The sequence below is a fragment of the Capra hircus genome, chromosome 25 (assembly GCF_001704415.2).
Source record: "Capra hircus breed San Clemente chromosome 25, ASM170441v1, whole genome shotgun sequence".
NCBI lineage: Eukaryota > Metazoa > Chordata > Mammalia > Artiodactyla > Bovidae > Capra > Capra hircus.
In genome coordinates this window covers 67,472-86,768 of record NC_030832.1, presented here as the reverse complement: position 1 = coordinate 86,768, position 19,297 = coordinate 67,472, and the positions used below count along the sequence as shown (strand labels likewise).

Below are 19,297 nucleotides of genomic sequence, written 5' to 3'. Positions count from 1 at the left end.
TGGGTCCCAATTCCGGGTCTGCGTTCTGTAGTCTGTTGGATACTTTGGGCGCTCAGGATGGGGAGGGGGTGGGGGACTGCCTGCTGTTTACACAGACAAGCATGGTTAAGGTTACAGGGGCTAGACAACTGCAAAAGCAGGGGCAAGAGTGAGTGAGATGTTTTAGTTCCTAGAATTGTAGTACGTTTCCATTTCCCCCAAAACTAGCTGATCTAGGTGATCCAGACTATGCAAGAGGCAAGCTGAGTTACAGAAGCAGAGCGTGTGTTTCAGTGCATGAAAGCAGGGGCATGTGTGTGCCAGTGAGGCTCCGAGGGACTTGGCAGCCCAGCCTTGGAGGAGGCTGGGGGTTTGGGTCCCTGTAGATACAGGGCTGTCTCCCAGACTCTCCACTCTGCAAGCCCAAGTCAAAGCATCTGCTACGGTCAGGACTCACTCCGGGTCCGGGAGCGGGTGAGGCTGACCATCAGATTCGGTCCAGCTGGGCCACCAGGTCCTCCTGCCCCGACCAAGGCGCTTTCGACCCCCAGCCAGAGGTGTCCCCGCCGCCCTCCCGGAGGAGGTGGCTCTGGCGGGGCGCGCCGCGCGCATTCCTGAGCCCTGAGTCACGCGGCCGCCCCCTTCAGCCGGGCCCGCCCCCGGCGCGCACGCCCCTCGCTCCATGGCATTCCCGGGCAGACGGGCGGGCCGGACGGGCGGGCGGGGACTCGGCGCGGGCGCCCTCGGGCCGGCGGCTGCAGCCCCTCCCCGCAGCCCTCAGGACCCCCGGGACCCCCGGCGCTGGCGGCAGTGGTGAGTGAGCGAGCCGGGCGGGGCTGCACGCGGGGCGCGGGCCGGGTTGGGTCCCGAGACGGCGTCCGCAGCGCCAGGGCCGGTCCCCAGCCCTCCGCCGCCGGAGCGGCTCAGAGCGGCGGGAGTCTGGCCGCGTCCCGGCTTCAGGAGTCTCCGCCCGAGACGGCCGGACTTTCCCTCCCGGAGTTTCCCGAGCCGCGCAAGGAGGCGGCGGCCCAGCCCCGGATTCCTAACTCGGCGGACCGCAAAAATAGCCCGTGGCCGGATTAGCGCGTCCGGGCGGCGGCCTGACCCGGCCGGACAGCTCGGCTCCAGCCCCCGCCCGACAGCTGAGGGTCCGGGCAGCGGGAGGGCTCGGGGTCCGGGTGTCCCCAGGCGCCTCTGAGCTGTACCCTCCCCCCGCCCTTTACGCTTTCCTGCCCGGCCTCCGCCAGTGGGTGGTGTCTCAAGTCGAAACTCCAGCTCGGAGGGTGGGACTTCTGGGTGGGACTTCTCCGGATCGTCGCTGTCCCAGCCGTCCTCCCTGGGGATGGGACTGACTTCCGTAATAGCAGTAGCTGTGAACCTGGGGTTTGGGGAGGGACTGGCCCACCTTCAGCTTCACAATCCTGCCTCTCAACGCAGGAAGCTGCCGGGCGTCTTCCTACCTTGTGCTCAGTGGCCAAGAGGACCAGGCCAGGGCCTGAGCCTGTGGCCACTACCCGGTGCTGGGAAGCAGGCCGTCTCCTGGCTGGGGAGATGGCAGGATCCCAGGTGCTCAGGACCCTGGGTTGGGGGGCCTGGCTGCTCACCCTGCTGGGGGCCCACCTGTCCCTGACGAGTTTCTCCTCGCGGGTGCACAGTTTGGGGGTGTGTATCTGTGTATCCGGGTGAGCAAGGTCTGGATCTGGAGGCCCTAGCCCTGTGTTGGGAAAGGTCCCCCAACCCCCACTGGGGACTTCCTGGCAGATGAGATTCAGGGATGAAACTGGCTTTTCAGGTTTGGCCCAGGTAGATGCTGGGTTCTCCCCACCCTGGTGGGGCCAGCCCCAGCCCCCTTAGCCCCCACCCAGAGGGTGGGACAACGCTGGACAACCCAGCAGGTGGCTGGGGCTTAAGGGTTCCCTGAGGCCGAGCCCCTGCCACCGGGTTATTTAGGGCAAGCTGTGTCCTTTTCCTTGAGAAAAGTAGGGGCTACCAGTAGGGCTTGTAGCAGGGTGACCCTGGATGAAAGGTGCCGGGGCCCCAGGCTCCCCCCAAGAGTGCTGACCGAGGGCCTGGACCTGGAGCACTGCATTCGAGGGCTGGCCGGCAAACCACTGCCCTTGGCGGTGCATAGTCCAGGGGCCCCGTGGTTCAGAGGGATCACTCAGGTCGTGCCTGCCTTCCAGGCCCCTCTCAGGGTCTCTGGACTCAAGCTGTTGCTCAGGGCACCTCCTGTAGCTCGTCTCCCCAGATATGAGGGGCTCCCTCTGCCTGCCCACCCCTCCCCAGCCCCGGTTCCCCCACCTCAGTGTCTGTGACAGGATCTACTTTCAGCCCAAGGATCGGATTCCTTAGCTGCTGCCTGTTTTCTGGGTTGGGTGTGAGGGTGGCTCCCTTCTCCCTGACCTGAGATGCTCTGGGTGGAGGTCAGGTGGCATGGGGGTCTCAGAGGGGCTGTTGCCCCCCCTAGCCTGAGGATCCCAGATGGTCTGCCCCTCCCCGGGAGCCCATGGCCCCCTCCCCAGCTCCTGGGCAGACATGGCCCAAGGCTTTGAACTGCTTGGAGGCTGGGTGATCGCAGATGGTGACTGGCCTCTCTGAGCCTCAGTTTCCTGATCTGTAAGGTGGACGCAGAGGACCTCTGCAGGGGTTGTGACAGGTCAGCGGGGCTAGCCAGAGTCGGGTTTGAGGCAGGTGTGCCAGGCTTCTGCTGGCTGAAGCCTTTCTTGCTCCAGGAGTAGAGTTCAGGGGCGAGGCGTCCCCTCCCGTGGCCTAAAGGGTGCGATCCCCCAGCTGCCGTGTCCTGGGCAGGGCTGCTGAGCCTGGGGCTGTGTGGGCACAGGGAGCACATTGTGGGGCTGGCCAGGAGCACTTCTGGGGCCTCTGACTGGTGACAGGCTGATCGTCTGCCCTCTGTCCAGGCCTGTTGGTGGGATTTGGGTCTTTCCATTCCACAGCTTGAGATGGGCTTGCAACCTGACTCCCGAGGTCCAGTTAGATCCCAGATTGTCATACCCAGAACCTGTTATAGCGAAGTCCCTGCCCTACCCTGGAGCTGGCTGTGTCACAGAAGGGTCCCCTGACCTTTCTGAGCCTGGTGCTTCCCGATCCCAGGGTGCCTCCACCCTGTTAGCCCCAGGTGGGTCATAGGCTTTAATTGGTGGCCAGTGACCCCCTGGGCCATCTGTGTCTGCCGAGCCTTTGGGCAGCACCCGGTCATAGGGCCGCACCCCTTTCCTGCATCACCCTCGCAGGGCAGTCCTTTCAGGGTGTTCTAAAGCAGGGAGTCTCCTGTGGTTCTGGCTGGCGCCCTGCAGGTTCATCTGGGGTGACAGCTGGTGTGGGTGCCTGGGGCTCAGGGATCCGTTTTCCTCCTAAGGATGGCATAGGGCACCGAGCAAGCCAGGGGCCAGGTCTCAGGTCTGCCTGCTCCCTTCTGAACCTCATACCTTCCACAGAAAAGTGGAAGGTCACTGGTGGGGGGTGAGGAGCATGAGGGCCTGCCCAGGGTCATTCCCAATAAGATGCTGGAAACAGACGAGGTCAAGACGCTCAGAGGAGCCAGCTCATTTCCGCTTTGCCAGAGCAGCACGTGGTGGAGGACCGGAGTCAAAACTCCCAAGGGAGACCTGGGGCTGGGTATCAGACTCTGGGTCAAACAGGAGACTGAGGGTCAAAGATCAGGGCTCACAGTGGGAGGTAGGAGGAGCTGGCCCCTCCTGGGACCACGTGCAGGTGAGCTGGGGTCACGTCAGGGTGGGTATCCTGGGGTCGGGCCATTTGCTGCAGCTGACCTTGGTGGCCGGTGGTCCCCGGGGCAGAGTTGGCCCCAAGCTTGTGGTTCTGGTCCTGAGGCTGGGCCACCCACTTGGCCTCCAGATGCCCCTGGTCAGCGTTGTCCTCCAGGTGTGCGGGGCAGGCTCAGTGCAGAAGCAAAGGCTCCAGCCTTAACCCAGCTGTGGCCTGTCCAGGCCTGGGTGGGCCGGAACCTCTCTCCCCCATCTCCTCCTGCTGCTTGGCTACACTTTCCCAAACCAAGTCCCTCTGAAGGGTGTTGCCCGGGCCGTCCCACGCCCCACGCTCTGATAGGCTCTGCTCTTGGGCCCTCCTCGGGAGCTCCCCACAGCCGGCTCGCGTCACCAGCCTGCTCCTGTCTTTCTTTCTTAGTTGAAGTACAGATGGCTTAAGGGCTTCCCTGCTGGCTCAGAGGGTAAAGAGTCTGCTTGCAATGCGGGAGACCAGGGTTTGATCCCTGGGTTGGGAAGATCGCTTGGAGAAGGAAATGGCAACCCACTCCAGGACTCTTGCCTGGAAAATCCCATGGATGGAGGAACGTGGTGGGTACAGTCCATGGGGTCGCAGAGAGTTGGGCACGACTTCACTTTCATCGATGACTTACAATATTCTATTCTGTTTAGGTCCAGCGTGTTTTTTAAAAAAATACCTTTTGTGTGCTTGATGTTGACTGTGTTGCCGCGGCCCGCGGGGCCCTCCCGGTGGCGTGCGCCGGCTTCTCACTGCCGTGCCCGCTCTTTCTGCGGACCACGGGCTTTTCGGAAGCTGCAGCACGTGGACTTGACTGCTCCACGGCACGTGCGGTCTTCCCGGATCAGGGATCGAACCGTTGTCCCTGCGCTGGCAGGCAGGGCCGTTTCTGAATCAGCTGCTGCTGCTTGAGCAGCCGTGTGTCCCAGGCTCTGCTGTGGTCTCCGGTTTTCAGAGGGGAGGGTTCAGGCTTGCTCAGGGTTACAGGTGGCAGAAGGGAGCTGGGTCAGGGCCCTGTCTCAGGCCAGGCTCCCGCTCTGTCTTCCACTTCCCGGGCCCTCCTGGGCGCCTGCCCAGGACCCCCGGGGGTCATCGCCAGATCAGCCGTGGCTGCTCCTTGGGGGGCCTGCCCCCTCCCGCTAGCCCTCTGCCGTGCTGGTTCCTGCTTGCAGCGGCCCTTGTGGTGGCCCCCAGCCCCCCCCAGCGTCGCCTCGCGATCCTGAGCGCCGTCCCTCCCCGCGCTTCCCTGGGCCTGTCTGGGAGTCCCTGGTAGGTCTGGGCCCGAGGGGGCGGCCGCGAGTGTCGCTGGAGTGACTCAGATGCCGTGACCGTGGCAGGCAGGCCCTCCCTGGGCTGAGGTCTCGCCCTGTGCTGGGGGCAGTGGAAGGGGTTGCTGTAGGGAAACCCCCCCAGGGGCCGTCTAGGAACAAGAGCCCCCTGTGTGCCCGGGGAGACCCAGACACTGAGCCACTGTCTCCTCTGGGCGGGCGCTGTTCCCCTTTCTAGCCCAGACTCTTTGTCCGGCCTGGGCCTGTCCCTCCCCCACGTCCTTGGGGCCCACTGTGGAGCCACTCCCAACCCTGTCTGTGAACCCCACCCGCTTGAGGTCCAGAGTTTGGCATGGGTTGACGGGGGCGGGGCGGGGACCGGTCACACAGGGAGGGTCAGGCCGGGAACCCGCGGCTCTGGGGGCAAGGAGCCGTGTGGCATCGGGAGCGCCGTCCAGCCTCAGCCCCAGATGCGGTGGGTGCTGGTGGGGGTGGGCACCCGGAGGTCTGTGTGTCCAGGAGGGAGCTGGAGCCTTCCTCGTAAGAGGCTCCTGTGTCCGGTGGCCCTGGCTGGTGGGGGCAGGGGGTGCCCGGCTCCTCTGTGTGCCCCCCGCCCCCTCCCACCTCCTCCCCAGTCATATGGTAGCTCCTCCCAGGCCCCAGTGAAGGGGCATCTTCAGGAATTTCCCATCACCCCACTTCATGGGGCCTGGCCCCTGTTAGCCCACACTCTGAGATGTCCAGTGGTCACTGAGCCGTGGCTCTGGAGCAGGCCTGCCCTTGACATTGTGGGCCTGGTGTGGCGGGACTGGACAGCACACGTGTGGATGTGGTCCCAACCAAGCCCAGGGGATCCAGGCCCTGGCAGGATGACCCCGTGGGCAGAATGTGTGTCCTGGGGGAGCCAGCTGTGAGGAGGGGCCTTGGAGGGTTGCAGGTGTGGGCGGTGGTGTGCACCCATTGGCGGGCAGGGGTTTCCGACTCTCCCGAGTGGAGGACCATCTTGCGGCATCTAGATGTTCTGGGTGTGTGTGCGGAAGCTTCTGCAGGGGTAGTCCCCAGCACCCCGCCTGCGGGTTCCCATCCAGACCTCGCAGTAGCTTCACCAGGAGCGTATGAGGCCATGTGAGCCATGGGGTTGGGTGGCAGGGCCAGGCTGACGGTACCGGGGCCTCCACCTGAAATGCTAAGGGGTCCTGCCCTTTCTGGCCCCTCTCCACAAGGCCCCAGGGGCGCAGCATCATCTGAGGGGTCTGACTGCTCGGGCCTCCAGCTGGCAGCCCCGGCCCAGTCATGGCTAAGGAGGTGACCCAGAGTGTTGTCCCAACCCTGTAGCTTCTGAGCTCCTTCTGTCTTCCCAACATGCCCAGTACGGTCTGAGATTCTGTCGCTGGTGCTCGAGACCAGGGGCCTGCACACAGGGCAGGTCAGTCTCTCTGACCTGTGGAGGGGCTGGCGGATGACGAGGACGCTGCCTCCCAAGATGGGAGGGCTGCTTGGCCACAGCCGTGCAAGCCTGGGCTGGGTGGTGGTGTGAGTTGGACGCTGAGAGTTGGTCTCCTGGTTCAGACCCCAGAGGGACCCAGTTCTCAGTCAAGACGCCGTCATGTCAGACCTGCCTTCAGGTCCATAGCGAGCTGGTGGAGCCTCCAAGCAGGGTCCCTTCTCTGGTCTGTGCAGAGCAAGCCAGTAGCAGCTGCGTCTCTAGTTATGGTGCCACAAATCGGTGACCTTGGGCAAGGCCAGCCTCCCTTCCTAGGCTTCAGTTTCGCTATGCGTAAAGTCTTCTCTCTGCATCTCGCCAGGCAGTTGAGAGGGAGGCTCGGAAGTAGAGGCTGTGTCTCGTGACCTCGGTGGGTGAGCCGCAGGCCCCGCAGGTCGGAATCTGTCAGGGTCTGGGGTGCTTTGAGAGGCTGAGAAAGTGAGTCTCCACCACGCCCCTGCTCCCCTTGGCCTTGTTGTGCAAGGACCCTCTGTTTGTTGTTGTTGCTGAGATGCTAAGTCACGACTCTTTGTGACCCCACGGACTGCAGCATGCCAGGCCTCCCCTTCCTTCACTGTCTCCCGGGGTTTGCTCAAATTCATGTCTATTGAGTCAGTGATGCCATCCAATCGTCTCATCCTCTGCCACCCACTTCTCCTCCCACCTTCAATCTTTCCCAGCATCAGGGTCTTTTCCAGTGAGTCGGCTCTTCCCATCAGGTGGCCAAAGTACTGAAGCTTCAGCTTCAGCATCTGTCCTTCCAGTGAATATTCAGGACTGATTTCCTTTGGGATGGACTGGTTGGATCTCCTTGTAGTTCAAGGGGCTCTCAAGAGTCTTCTCCAGCACCACAGTTCAAAAGCATCAGTTCTTTAGTGCTCAAGCTTCTCTATGGTCCAACTCTCACATCCATACATGACTACTGGAAAAACCATAGCTTTGACTAGACGGACCTTTGTCAGCAAAGTGATGTCTCTGCTTTTTAATATGCTGTCTAGGATGGTCATAGCTTTCCTTCCAATGAGCAAGCATCTTTTACTTTTGCAGCTGCAGTCACTGTCCACAGTGATTTTGGAGCCCAAGAAAATAAAATCTGTCACTGTTTCCACTTTTCCCCCTTCTGTTTGCCGTGAAGTGATGGGACTGGATGCCATGATCTTGCTTTTTTGAATGTTGAGTTTTAAGTCAGCTTTTCCACTCTTGTCCTTCACCTTCATCAAGAGGCTCTTTAGTTCCTCTTCACATTCTGCCATAAGGGTGATGCATCTGCATATCTGAGGTTGCTCACATTTCTCCTGGCAATCTTGATTCCAGCTTGTGATTCATCCAGCCCAGCATTTCGCACGATATCCTCTGCATATAAGTTAAATAAGCAGGGTGACAGTATGCAGCCTTGACGTTCTTCTTTCCCAATTTTGAATCGGACTGTTGTTCCAGGCCCAGTTCTAACCGTTGCCACTTGACCTGCGTACAGATTTCTCAGGAAGCAGGTAAGGTGGTCTGGTATTCCCATCTCTTAAGAATTTTCCAGTTTGTTGTGATCCACACAAAGGCTTTAGCGTAGTCAGTGAACAGAAGTAGATGTTTTCTGGAGTTCCCTTGCTTTCTCCATGACCCAGTGGGTGTTGGCAATTTGATTTCTGGTTCCTCTGCCTTTTTAAAATCCGTCTTGTACATCTGGAAGTTCCTGTACTGTTGAAACCTAGCTTGAAGGATTTTGCATATTACTTTGCTGTCCTGCAAAATGAGCCAATTGTATGGTAATTTGAACATTCTTCGGCATTGCCTTTCTTTGGGATTGGAATGAAAACTGACCTTTTCTGGTCCTGTGGCCACTGCTGAGATTTCCAGATTTGCTGGCATATTGAGTGCAGCACTTTCACAGCATCATCTTTGAGGATTTTAAATAGCTCAGCTGGAATTCTATCACCTCCACTAGCTTTGTTGGTAGTGATGCTCCCTTAAGCCCACTTACTTTACATTCTAAGACGTCTGGCTATATGTGAGTGACCACACCATCATGATTCTCTGGGTCACCAAGACCGTTTTTTGTATAGTTCTTTTGTGTATTCTTGCCACCTCTTCTTAATCTCGTCTTCTGTTATGTCCTTATCATTTCTCTCTTTTACTGTGCCTATCCTTGCATGAAATGTCCTCTTGATACCTCCGATTTTCTTGAAGTGATCTCTAGTCTTTCCCATTCTATTGTTATCCTCTATTTTTTTTGCATTGCTTTCTTATCTCTCCTTGCTGTTCTTTGGAACTCTGCATTCAGGTGGGTATGTCTTTCCTTGTCTTGCTTGCCTTTCACTTCTTTTCTCAGCTATTTTTTCTATATACTTTCCTCAGACAACCACTTTGCCTTCATGCATTTCTTTTTCTTTGGGATGGTTTTGATTACAGCCTTCTGTACAGTGTTACGAACCTCTGTCCATAGTTCTTCAGGCAGTATGTCTATCAGATATAATCCCTTGAATCTGTCACTTCCACTGTATAATCATAAGGGATTTGATTTATGTCATATTTGACTGCCTAGTGGTTTTCCCTGCTTTCTTTAATTTCAGCCTGAATTTTGCAATAAAGAGCTCATGATCTGAGTCACAGCTCCAGGTCTTGTTTTTGCTGACTGTATAGAGCTTCTCTGTCTTCGGCTGCAAAGAACATAATCAGTCTGATTTCGATGTTTCCCACCTGGTGATGTCCATGTGTAGAGTGTTTCCAGGCCCTGTGGTTCTTCTCTGGGGCCAGGGAAGCAGACCTGCCCAAAAAGTGCCGTTTCAGGAAGAGGGAAGTAAGTGCCAAGGAGCCCTGCTTATGTGGCTACTGCCTCATGGTCCCATGGCTAGGCTGGGGTGGACCAAATCAAGCCTTCAGCTCTGGGTCCTGGGCCCTGCCCCTGTGCCAAGGGATATGGGGCTTAGGGTCAGTTCAGTTCAGTCGCTCAGTCATGTCCGACTCTTTACGACCCCATGAACTGCAGCACGCCAGGCCTCCCTGTCCTTCACCAACTCCTGGAGCTTGCTCAAACTCATGTTCATTGAGTTGGTGATGCCATCCAACCATCTCATCCTCTGTCGTCTCCTTCTCCTCCCACCTTCAATCTTTCCTAGCATCAGGGTCTTTTCTAATGAGTCAGCTCTTTCCATCAGGTGGTAAAAGTAATGGGGTTTCAGCTTCAGCATCAGTCCTTCCAATGAGTATTCAGGACTGATTTCATTTAGGATGGACTGGTTGGATCCCCCTGCAGTCCAAGGGGCTCTCGAGAGTCTTCTCCGGCACCCAGTCCAAAAGCATCAATTCTTTGGCACTCAGCTTTATGGTCCAGCTCTCACATCCATACATGACACTGGAAAAACCATAGCCTTGACTAGATGGATCTTTGTCAGCAAAGTAATGCCTGCTTTTTAATATGCTGTCTAGGTTTTTCATAGCTTTTCTTCCAAGGATCTTTTAATTTCATGGCTGCAGTCACCATCTGCAGTCATTTTGGAGCCCAAGAAAATAAAGTCTGTCACTGTTTCCATTGTTTCCCCCTTCTATTTGCCATGAAGTGATGGAACCAAATGCCATGATCTTTGTTTTTGGTATGTTGAGTTTTAAGCCAGCTTTTTCACTCTCTTCTTTCACTTTCATCAAGAGGCTCTTGAGTTCCTCTTCACTTCCTCCCATAAGGGTGGTGTCATCTGCATATCTGAGGTGATTGATATTTCTCCCGGCAGTTTTGATTCCAGCTTGTGCTTCATCCAGCTTGGCATTAAGGTTAAATAAGCAGGGTGACAATATACAGCCTTGCCGTACTCCTTTCCCAATTTGGAACCAGTCTGTTGTTCCATGTCCAGTTCTAACTGTTGCTTCTTGACCTGCACACAGGTTTCTCAGGAGGCAGGTCAGGTGGTCTGGTATTCCCATTGCTTGAAGAATACTACCCACTCCAGTGTTCTTGGACTTCCCTTGTGGCCCAGCTGGTAAAGCATCTGCCTGCAGTGCGGAAGACCTGGGTTTGATTCCCAGGTTGGGAAGATCTCCTGGAGAAGAGAAAGGCTACCCACTCCAGTATTCTGGCCTAGAAATTCCATGGACTGTATAGTTCATGGGGTCACAAAGAGTTGGACACGACTGAGGGACTTTCACTTTGAGCATTCTTTGGCATTGCCTTTCTTTGGGATTGGAATGAAAACTGACCTTTTCCAGTCCTTGGCCACTGCTGAGTTTTCCAAGTGTGTTGGCGTATTGAGCGCAGCACTTTAGCGGCGTCATTTTTCAGGGTCTGAAGTAGCTCCGCTGGCGCTCCATCTCCTCGGCTGGTTTTGTAGTTCGTAGGCGCTCAGGAAGTAGCTCAGCTGGCGTGCCGTCTCCGCTGGGTTTGTAGTTCGTAGGCGCTCAGGGTGCTGAGCAAAGTGCGAGTGCGAGGGTTAGCTGCTCAGTCGTGTCTGACCCTTTGCACCTCCATGGGCTGTACCCTGCCAGGTTCCTCTATCCATAGAAAATTCTCCAGGCAAGAAGACTGAAGTGGGTAGCATTTCCTTCTCCAGGGGATCTTCCCACCCAGGGTTCGAACCCTGGCCTCCTGCCTTGTGGCAGGTTCTGTATGGTCTGAGCCCCCAGGGAGCATCTTTGCTGAAGTTTCTTGGTATGTGGCGCCCCCTGGTGGTGACAGCAGCGCTTCACTAGGTGGTTTTCAGGAGGTCCCTTGGCTTCCCAGCTGGTGCTAGTGGTAAAGAGAAGCTCTGCCAATGAAAGATTTAAGAGGCGTGGGTTCAGTCCCCGGGTTGGGAAGATTCCCAGGAGGAGGGCACAGCAACTGACTCCAGTATGTCTGGAGAATCCCATGGAAAGAGGAACCTGGCTCCTTACAGCTCATAGGGTCTCAAAGAGACACCAAAGCGGCTTGGCACGCAGGCAAGCACTTGGCTGTAGGAACCCTCGGCCTCTGGGAAACCAGGTGGTCCCGCCTCAGAGAGAGGGAGGGCCCCTGCACCCTGTCGTGGACGTAGTGGGCCCTCTGTCTCTGGTGCAGCTGCTGTGGTGGCTGGGAGACTGAAGTCCACCCTTGGATTCGCCCCATGTACAGACCAGGCTGGCTTCTCAGCCCTCGCGCTTCCTCGCGCTTCTGCCCTGGCCATCCCCTGTGTGGGGAGCAGCCTGCCCGTGGCCGTGCTCTCTGGATCAGGCTGAGAGTCTTTACTCTGATGTAAGGCTTCCTTTTATACCAGGTAAAAGGCTCTGTGTCACAGCCCTCACAGGCAGGCAGTTGCCACATGCTGCTTTATCCCCGTCACACTTTGCAAATTTTAGCTCAGTGTATGTCCGTGCGGGCTTCCTGTCTGCCTGGACTCCAAGCCTAGTCGTGCAGGAACTCCGTTTTGGATTCCTCTTTTCTCCACCAGTGAGTCCTGAGCACCTGTGAGTGGCTCATGGGGGGTCCTGAACTGTTTGTCACCCGAATGTCTGTTGTCTGGGGGCCCAGTGTGTGCCCGGTGGTGTCTTGAGACAGCGGAGACAGGCAGTGAGCCCGTGGGTGCTGAGCTGTGCTGGGGCCGTCTCTTCTGATTATCACTGACTCTCCCTCCTCCCGGGCCTGGGCCTGGGGGCCCGCAGAGACCTGTCCGTGTTGTGTTTTGGCTGTGCTGCGTGGCTTTGGGATCCCTGTTCCCCGACCCGAGATTGAACCCAGGCCCACGGCAGTATTAAAGCGCTGTGTCCTAACTCCAGGCCCGCCTAGTCTGCCTGAACCATGGGCGAGGCCCGAAGGGACAGCAGCAGCAGCCTGCAGCACAAGAAGCCGCCGTGGCTGAAGCTGGACATCCCGGCTGTGGTGCCCCCGGCAGCGGAGGAGCCCAGCTTCCTGCAGGTAGGCCCTGGGCAGCGGGGGCTGTGGGTCCAGCCCGTCCAGCGCCCTCACCGGGACCCCGTTGCCCAGCCCTTGAGACGCCAGGCGTTCCTGCGGAGCGTGAGCATGCCGGCCGAGCCCGCCCGCGTCCCTTCGCCCCACCAGGAGCCCCGGCGGCCGGCGCTGCAGCGCCAGATGTCCATCACACAGACTATCCGCAGGTACTGGGCTGTCCTGGCTGGTCGGGGCGGGCGGGGCCCTGGGGCAGAGGCAGCACACAGGGTCCCTTCAGGCCACAGGGCTGGGAGCGGGGCGGGGGCCTTCTCGATCGTGCATCCCCGCTCCCCTGCTCTGGGGCTGGCTGCCGTCGCCTGCCCCTTTTTCTGCCCCCAGCACCTTCTCTCTCCTCTCTGTCTCCCCACCCAACGCTCTGGCCCCGGACAGCCGCCGGGTGTGCTCTGGGCGCGTCCACACTCTGCCTCCGTCGGGCCCCCTGCTGCCCGCAGGGCCCTCCCGCAGTGCCCGTCTCTCTCGGTCCCTGCTCAGGTACCAGGGCAGGCGTGTGCTGGTGTCCGCGAGCGTGAGCATGGCTTGTGCGCCCCCGGAGCTGCCAGCGTTGCTGGCGTCCCCGGGGCACCTGACGGCAGGCGCAGCAGCGTTTCTGCTTGCATGTCTGAGGGCTGTGGGCAGCCTGCTCGGGGCTGCGGCACCCGCTTCCTGGGTTCTGCCGTGTGCCAGGCCCAGCTGCTGCTCGTGGCCATGTTCCGGCTGGCTGAACTCTGACCTCCGTCCAGCCTCGGTGTCTCTCCAGAAATCCTTGCCTCAAGGATGGCGAGAGGGCATGTGTGAAACACTCACCTGTTTCACCCAGGCCTGCCGTCTCTGGTGGCAGTTTGGAGTTGGCTGACTGTGCAGGGGTGGCCAGGGCCAGAACCCTCTTCTCTCCTTGATCAGCCACAGCCCACCTGGGCCCCTGGAGGGTCTGGAGGCCTGCGGCAGGCATGCCGAGGGGGAACACCTCTGAGGCCCGGGCCGGGGGAGGGGACAGCCGGGCACCCTCGCTGAGCTCCTCCCCCGGCAGGGGCACGGCCGACTGGTTTGGAGTGAGCAAGGACAGTGACAGCACCCAGAAGTGGCAGCGCAAGAGCATCCGCCACTGCAGCCAGCGCTATGGGAGGCTGAAGCCCCAGGTCATCCGCGAGCTAGACCTGCCTAGCCAGGACAATGTGTCGCTGACCAGCACTGAGACGCCGCCTCCTCTGTATGTGGGGCCCTGCCAGCTGGGCATGCAGAAGGTACGCCCTCCCTTGGGCCCCTCACTCAGCTCCTCTGGGCTGGGCCAGGGACACAGCCAGCCCTAGCAAAGGCGGTCCCTGGGAGCTCCTGGATTCGGATGGTGGTTGGGTGCTCCTGTAAAGGCACCTAAGACGCTCTCTGGGATGAGGGGCTCCTGAGGGAAGACAGGGACCTGGGCCTGAGCCTTGGCCAGCGTCTGGACTGGGAGCATCGCGGGACGGACAGCGCTGTAACACAAACGCAGGCGCAGAGGGGGTCCTGGGTGCACTGGGCTGTGGCGGAACCCACTCAGCTGTCCAGCGGCCTGCTGGGTGGGGGGTTGAGCAGCAGCTGTGTTCTCCACAGTGGGGTCTGGGGTGGGGAAGGAGCCCCCTTGGCCAGACCAGCCCCAACTCCGGCATCTCCTCCCTTCCTCCAGATCGTAGACCCCCTGGCCCGGGGCCGGGCCTTCCGCTTGGCGGATGATGCCGCCGACGGCCCGAGCGCCCCGCACACGCCCGTCACGCCGGGTGCCGCCTCCCTCTGCTCCTTCTCCAGCTCCCGCTCCGGTTTCAACCGGCTCCCGCGGCGGCGCAAGCGCGAGTCGGTGGCCAAGATGAGCTTCCGGGCAGCAGCTGCGCTGGTGAAGGTGGGTGCAGGGGCCCAGGTGGGGTTTGGGGGCGAGTTGGTTGCACGGAGCCGTGCACTTACTCCCTCGCTGGCAGGGTCGCTCGGTTAGGGATGGCACGTTACGCCGCGCCCAGCGCCGAAGCTTCACTCCTGCCAGCTTCCTGGAGGAGGACACCGCTGACTTCCCTGACGAGCTGGACACGTCCTTCTTTGCCCGGGTAAGAGCCTGGTGCCATCACCCTGACCCCTCTGCCTAAGCTTCCCACGCTGACCGCGGGTGTTTGCTCAGGAAGGTGTCCTCCACGAGGAGCTGTCCACTTACCCAGACGAGGTGTTCGAGTCCCCATCGGAGGCAGCGCTTAAAGACTGGGAGAGAGCCCCAGAGCAGGTGGACCTCACGGGCGGCGCCCTGGACCGCAGCGAGCTGGAGCGCAGCCACCTGATGCTGTGAGTGCCTCCCGGCGAGCTCCATGGGGGAAACGCCCCCCGGCTGTCAGGAGCAGCTGCTCCAAGGCATGACGCCCAAGGGGACCCCCGGGCGGGAGGTCATCTCATGGACTGGGAACCCAGCTTGGCGACTAGGTTTGGGGGCCCCAGGACTGGGCACCATTCAAATTGGGCTGCTCATCCCTGGAGGAGGATGGCGGTCCCAGAGCCCACAGCCTGGAGAGGATCCAGCGGACGAGGAGGTGGCGTCATTAATACTCACAGATGTAGGTCTGACCCCACCTGCCTGCCATCCCGGGAGTGGCTCGGGCCACTCTGCTTCTGCTCTGCGGGGCTGACTTCAGCCTGTTACACATGGGAGCAGAACAGATTTGGTGGGTCGTCCTGGCCCCGCCAGGGATGGACTGCAGCGTGTGGGAGCTCTGGGGCTGGTGGTGACAGTGCCCCCCTCCCCAGACCCCTGGAACGTGGCTGGCGCAAGCAGAAGGAGGGCGGCGCAGCGGCCCCGCAGCCCAAAGTGCGGCTGCGGCAGGAGGTGGTGAGCACGGCGGGGCAGCGGCGGGGCCAGCGCATCGCGACGCCGGTGCGCAAGTTGTTTGCCAGGGAGAAGCGGCCGTACGGGCTGGGCATGGTGGGCCGGCTAACCAACCGCACTTACCGCAAGCGGATCGACAGCTATGTCAAACGCCAGATTGAGGACATGGATGACCACAGGTGGGCCACGAGGGGAGGGGTTTAGGGCAGGCATGGCTCCAGGTGGGCGCGGGCGCTCCAGGTTGGCGATGGCGCCTCTGCTGACGCTTTGCCCCGCAGGCCCTTCTTCACCTACTGGCTCACCTTCGTGCACTCGCTCGTCACCATTCTAGCCGTGTGCATCTATGGCGTGGCGCCCGTGGGATTCTCACAGCACGAGACCGTAGACTCGGTGAGCCCCGGCGCCCTCCGGGTGCTCTCCTGGCTCCGCCCTACGAAGTCTGGGCTCCCTCCCGCCCACTCTGACGGGAGGGGGCGCCACTGAGCTCTGTCTTATCTTTCTCTCCACCTCCCAGGTACTGCGCAACCGTGGGGTCTACGAGAATGTCAAGTACGTGCAACAGGAGAACTTTTGGATCGGGCCCAGCTCGGTGAGGGCAGGGCGGGGCGGGGCCCGGTGAGGGCGGGGCGGGGCCAGGCGGGGCCCTGGGCTCGCGGAGGCCCAGCCGCAGCTGCGCATCGTCCTCCCCGCAGGAGGCCCTCATTCACCTGGGTGCCAAGTTCTCGCCGTGCATGCGCCAGGACCCGCAGGTGCATAGTTTCATCCATGCTGCGCGCGAGCGCGAGAAGCACTCGGCCTGCTGCGTGCGTAACGACCGGTCAGGCTGCGTGCAGACCTCGGAGGAGGAGTGCTCGGTGAGTGCCCACCCGCAGCTCAGCTCGCACCCTTGTGTGCACCTCGTTTCCTTGGGACTCAGGCAGAGCTGGTTGAGTTGTCCTAAACCCCTGGTTCTCAGCACACGATGCAGTCCGTCTGTGCAAGGCCCCTCGCCTCAGTCTTTCCTTCTTATCCCATCCCTCCATCTCCGGCTGCTCCCCCTGCAGGCTGTGTGTTCTTAATTTTATTATTTTTTTTAATGGCCGAGCGGCAGGGCTTGGGGATCTTAGTTTCTGGACTAGGGATCCAACCCAGGCCCTGGCAGTGAAAGCACCAAGTCCTAACCACTGCACCACCACGGAATTCTGCATGTTTTTAATTTGGGTGTGGCCTTCCCACTTCCATCTTGTTTTTGGCACCTGTCATAAGTTTATGTAAGTGGTATTGCCTTACTTTTCTCACTAAATTTTGAACAATTTCATCCAAGTTTTTATCATCTTATGTGGAGCTCCCAGTTTGTACGAGTTGCCTAATTTTGGGCACGGGTGGTTTCTGTTTTCAACCTAATAGGAACTATGCTCTTGAACTCGTAACAATCTCCCAACATGCGAGCAGTTTCCCAAGTGCAAATTCATGGAAGGGCTGCAGGGCACGCGGGTGTGTAGAGCCAGAGGGAGGAGCTCAGGGTCTCTGATCCCGGCCTTCTGGAGACAGTGGGATGGTGGGCTCTGACCAGGGCTGAGCCCATGTCCTCCCACAGTCCACGCTGGCAGTGTGGGTGAAGTGGCCTCTGCATCCCAGTGCCCCAGACCTTGCTGGCCAAAAGAGGCAGTATGGCTCTGTCTGCCACCAGGATCCCAGGTCAGTCCTGCTGCCTGCCCCCCCGTCCACCTCCGTTCGTCCATGTCTCCCCTGGGAGTGGGGGTGGAGGGAGGTATAACTGCTCTCCTTATTGTCCAGTAGGGTGGGAGGGTGCTAAGCCAAGGGCACAGAGTGAGGTCTGACCACACCCTGGGCTCGTGCAGGGTGTGTGATGAGCCTTCTTCTGAGGACCCCCATGAGTGGCCAGATGACATCACCAAGTGGCCGGTGAGCTGGTGTGGAGGGGTTGTTCGGGAACCACCTTACTGTGTTGGGGAGAAATCCACACCTCACCCATCAGTGATGGCAGAGGTCTCCCCTGAGGGACCACCCCGTTTTCAGATGCTCTGCCCTGGCCTTCAGTCAGCCGGCCCATCCACTACAGCCTCCCTCTCTAAGTAGAACCAGGCGGAGCCTTAAGAGGTCAAATGACATCATGCCAGTTTGACAGATGCCCTGAGGCCCAGCATTTGTGACCTGCTTGAGGCCAACGGGGCCTGTCTCCTACCCTAGGAGCCTGTCCATCTCTGCTCCAACCAAGCATGGTGTGGGGCCCAAGATTAGGGGTGACCTTGACCCAACTCATCCCCATTTGTGACCCAGATCTGCACCAAAAGCAGTGCTGGGAACCACACCAACCACCCTCACATGGACTGCGTCATCACGGGCCGGCCTTGCTGCATTGGCACCAAGGGCAGGTAGGGGTGCCCCGGTCCTGGACACAGCATCACCCTGGGGCTGAGGCCTGCTCCCATATCCAGTCCAAAACGACCCAGGATGCCGGGGGGCATGGGGTGAGGAAGGGGCCGGACCTATCCAGGCCAAGAAGGTGGGCGAGTGGGGCGGAAACCTGAGCCTGGGCATCCTCCCAGCTCTGGCCTGGCCTTCCAGGTGTGAGATCACCTCCCGGGAGTACTGTGACTTCATGAGGGGCTACTTCCACGAGGAGGCCACACTCTGCTCCCAGGTAGGCCTCCGGGGGAGGGCCCTCCGCGTGCCGCCGTGGCGGGCGCTCACGGCCACTCTGCACAGGTGCACTGCATGGACGACGTGTGCGGGCTCCTGCCCTTCCTCAACCCCGAGGTGCCTGACCAGTTCTACCGCCTGTGGCTGTCCCTCTTCTTGCACGCTGGGCAAGTGACACCGCGTGGGCTGCGGGGGCTGGGAGAGGTGGGCCCCAGGACTAGCTGGTCAGTGCTCCTTGCTGAGTGCCCCCTCCCCACAGGGTCCTGCACTGCCTGGTGTCCGTCTGCTTCCAGATGACGGTCCTGCGAGACCTGGAGAAGCTGGCGGGCTGGCACCGCATAGCCATCATCTACCTGCTCAGCGGCGTCACTGGTAACCTGGCTAGTGCCATCTTCCTGCCATACCGGGCAGAGGTAAGGCTGCCCCTGCCATGTGCTGCCCAGCATGAACTGGGTCCAGCAGACCCGAGTTCCTGCTGTGCCCTGTCCTGCCTGGGGCTCCTGTCCTGATCCACCCTGGGCCAAGGGAGGGGGGGCGGGCGGGCGGCCTGCCCCGGCCCACTGGCTCAGGGCCACCTGCACCCCCAGGTGGGCCCGGCTGGCTCGCAGTTCGGCATCCTGGCCTGCCTCTTCGTGGAGCTCTTCCAGAGCTGGCAGATCCTGGCGCGGCCCTGGCGCGCCTTCTTCAAGCTGCTGGCCGTGGTGCTCTTCCTCTTCACCTTCGGCTTGCTGCCCTGGATCGACAACTTCGCCCACATCTCGGGCTTCATCAGCGGCCTCTTCCTCTCCTTTGCCTTCCTGCCCTACATCAGCTTCGGCAAGTTCGACCTGTACCGCAAGCGCTGCCAGATCATCGTCTTTCAGCTGGTCTTCCTGGGCCTGCTGGCCGGCCTGGTGGTCCTCTTCTATTTCTACCCTGTCCGCTGCGAGTGGTGTGAGTTCCTCACCTGCATCCCCTTCACTGACAAGTTCTGTGAGAAGTACGAGCTGGATGCTCAGCTCCACTGAGCTGGCGGGCGCTGGGGCTGTGTGCCCGCAGCCGGAGCCAGGCCTGCAGCTCGGGACTCTGCCCAGGAGCCCTGCTTCCCACACACTTTGCCGTGTTCACTGCTGTTGAACCCCTCGTGCTTCCGGGCATTTATCACACTAGTTCCCGAGATTGCCTTCTAACTAGCCTTCTGACGACCACCTCACGTGGCCAATAAACAGACCGGGAGCGTTTTAGCTGCCACTAACTCAACCAGAGCTGCCGCCTCCTTTCTGGTTTCCGGCTGGGTGCTGTGGAAGGACATCCTTCAGGCCCCAGGCCTCCCACCAAGTTCCCAGAACAGGGCACTCATGTCAGGTCCACCTCCCTGGAGGTCCTCGGCCAGGTGCGCACACTCTGTCCCCTTCTGCAGAGTGACTGGCAGGTGACAAACGGACAAGGACCCAGGAATACCACAC

General features: G+C 60.0%; 1 protein-coding gene across 3 annotated transcripts; it reads left to right on the top strand.

Annotated features, from left to right (window-relative positions):
* Positions 663 to 19,096, top strand: RHBDF1 (rhomboid 5 homolog 1). 3 transcript variants are annotated; one of them, XM_018040083.1, is made up of 18 exons: positions 664 to 792; positions 12,205 to 12,343; positions 12,413 to 12,543; positions 13,404 to 13,617; positions 14,037 to 14,246; positions 14,323 to 14,445; positions 14,517 to 14,674; positions 15,131 to 15,388; positions 15,488 to 15,599; positions 15,724 to 15,798; positions 15,902 to 16,063; positions 16,786 to 16,886; positions 17,051 to 17,114; positions 17,490 to 17,584; positions 17,778 to 17,853; positions 17,919 to 18,019; positions 18,112 to 18,265; positions 18,440 to 19,096. In XM_018040083.1, exons 2-18 carry the CDS (start codon positions 12,227 to 12,229, stop codon positions 18,857 to 18,859), a joined length of 2,571 nt encoding a protein of 856 aa, XP_017895572.1. In that variant the 5' UTR covers positions 664 to 792; positions 12,205 to 12,226; the 3' UTR covers positions 18,860 to 19,096. The 3 variants fall into 3 exon arrangements, with proteins under 3 accessions (XP_017895571.1, XP_017895572.1, XP_017895573.1); XM_018040082.1 differs by having other exon boundaries at positions 663 to 792; positions 12,205 to 12,543; XM_018040084.1 differs by lacking the exons at positions 664 to 792; positions 12,205 to 12,343 and having other exon boundaries at positions 12,437 to 12,543; positions 12,767 to 13,617.

What these genes read in the sequence shown, in the direction of transcription:
- RHBDF1 (XM_018040082.1), top strand. Translation starts at nt 12,227, where the DNA reads ATGGGCGAGGCCCGAAGGGACAGCAGCAGCAGCCTGCAGCACAAGAAG. An exon ending in GCCAGCTGGGCATGCAGAAG is followed by an intron (nt 13,618 to 14,036) that starts GTACGCCCTCCC and finishes CCCTTCCTCCAG; the next exon opens with ATCGTAGACCCCCTGGCCCG. An exon ending in AGGCCACACTCTGCTCCCAG is followed by an intron (nt 17,854 to 17,918) that starts GTAGGCCTCCGG and finishes CACTCTGCACAG; the next exon opens with GTGCACTGCATGGACGACGT.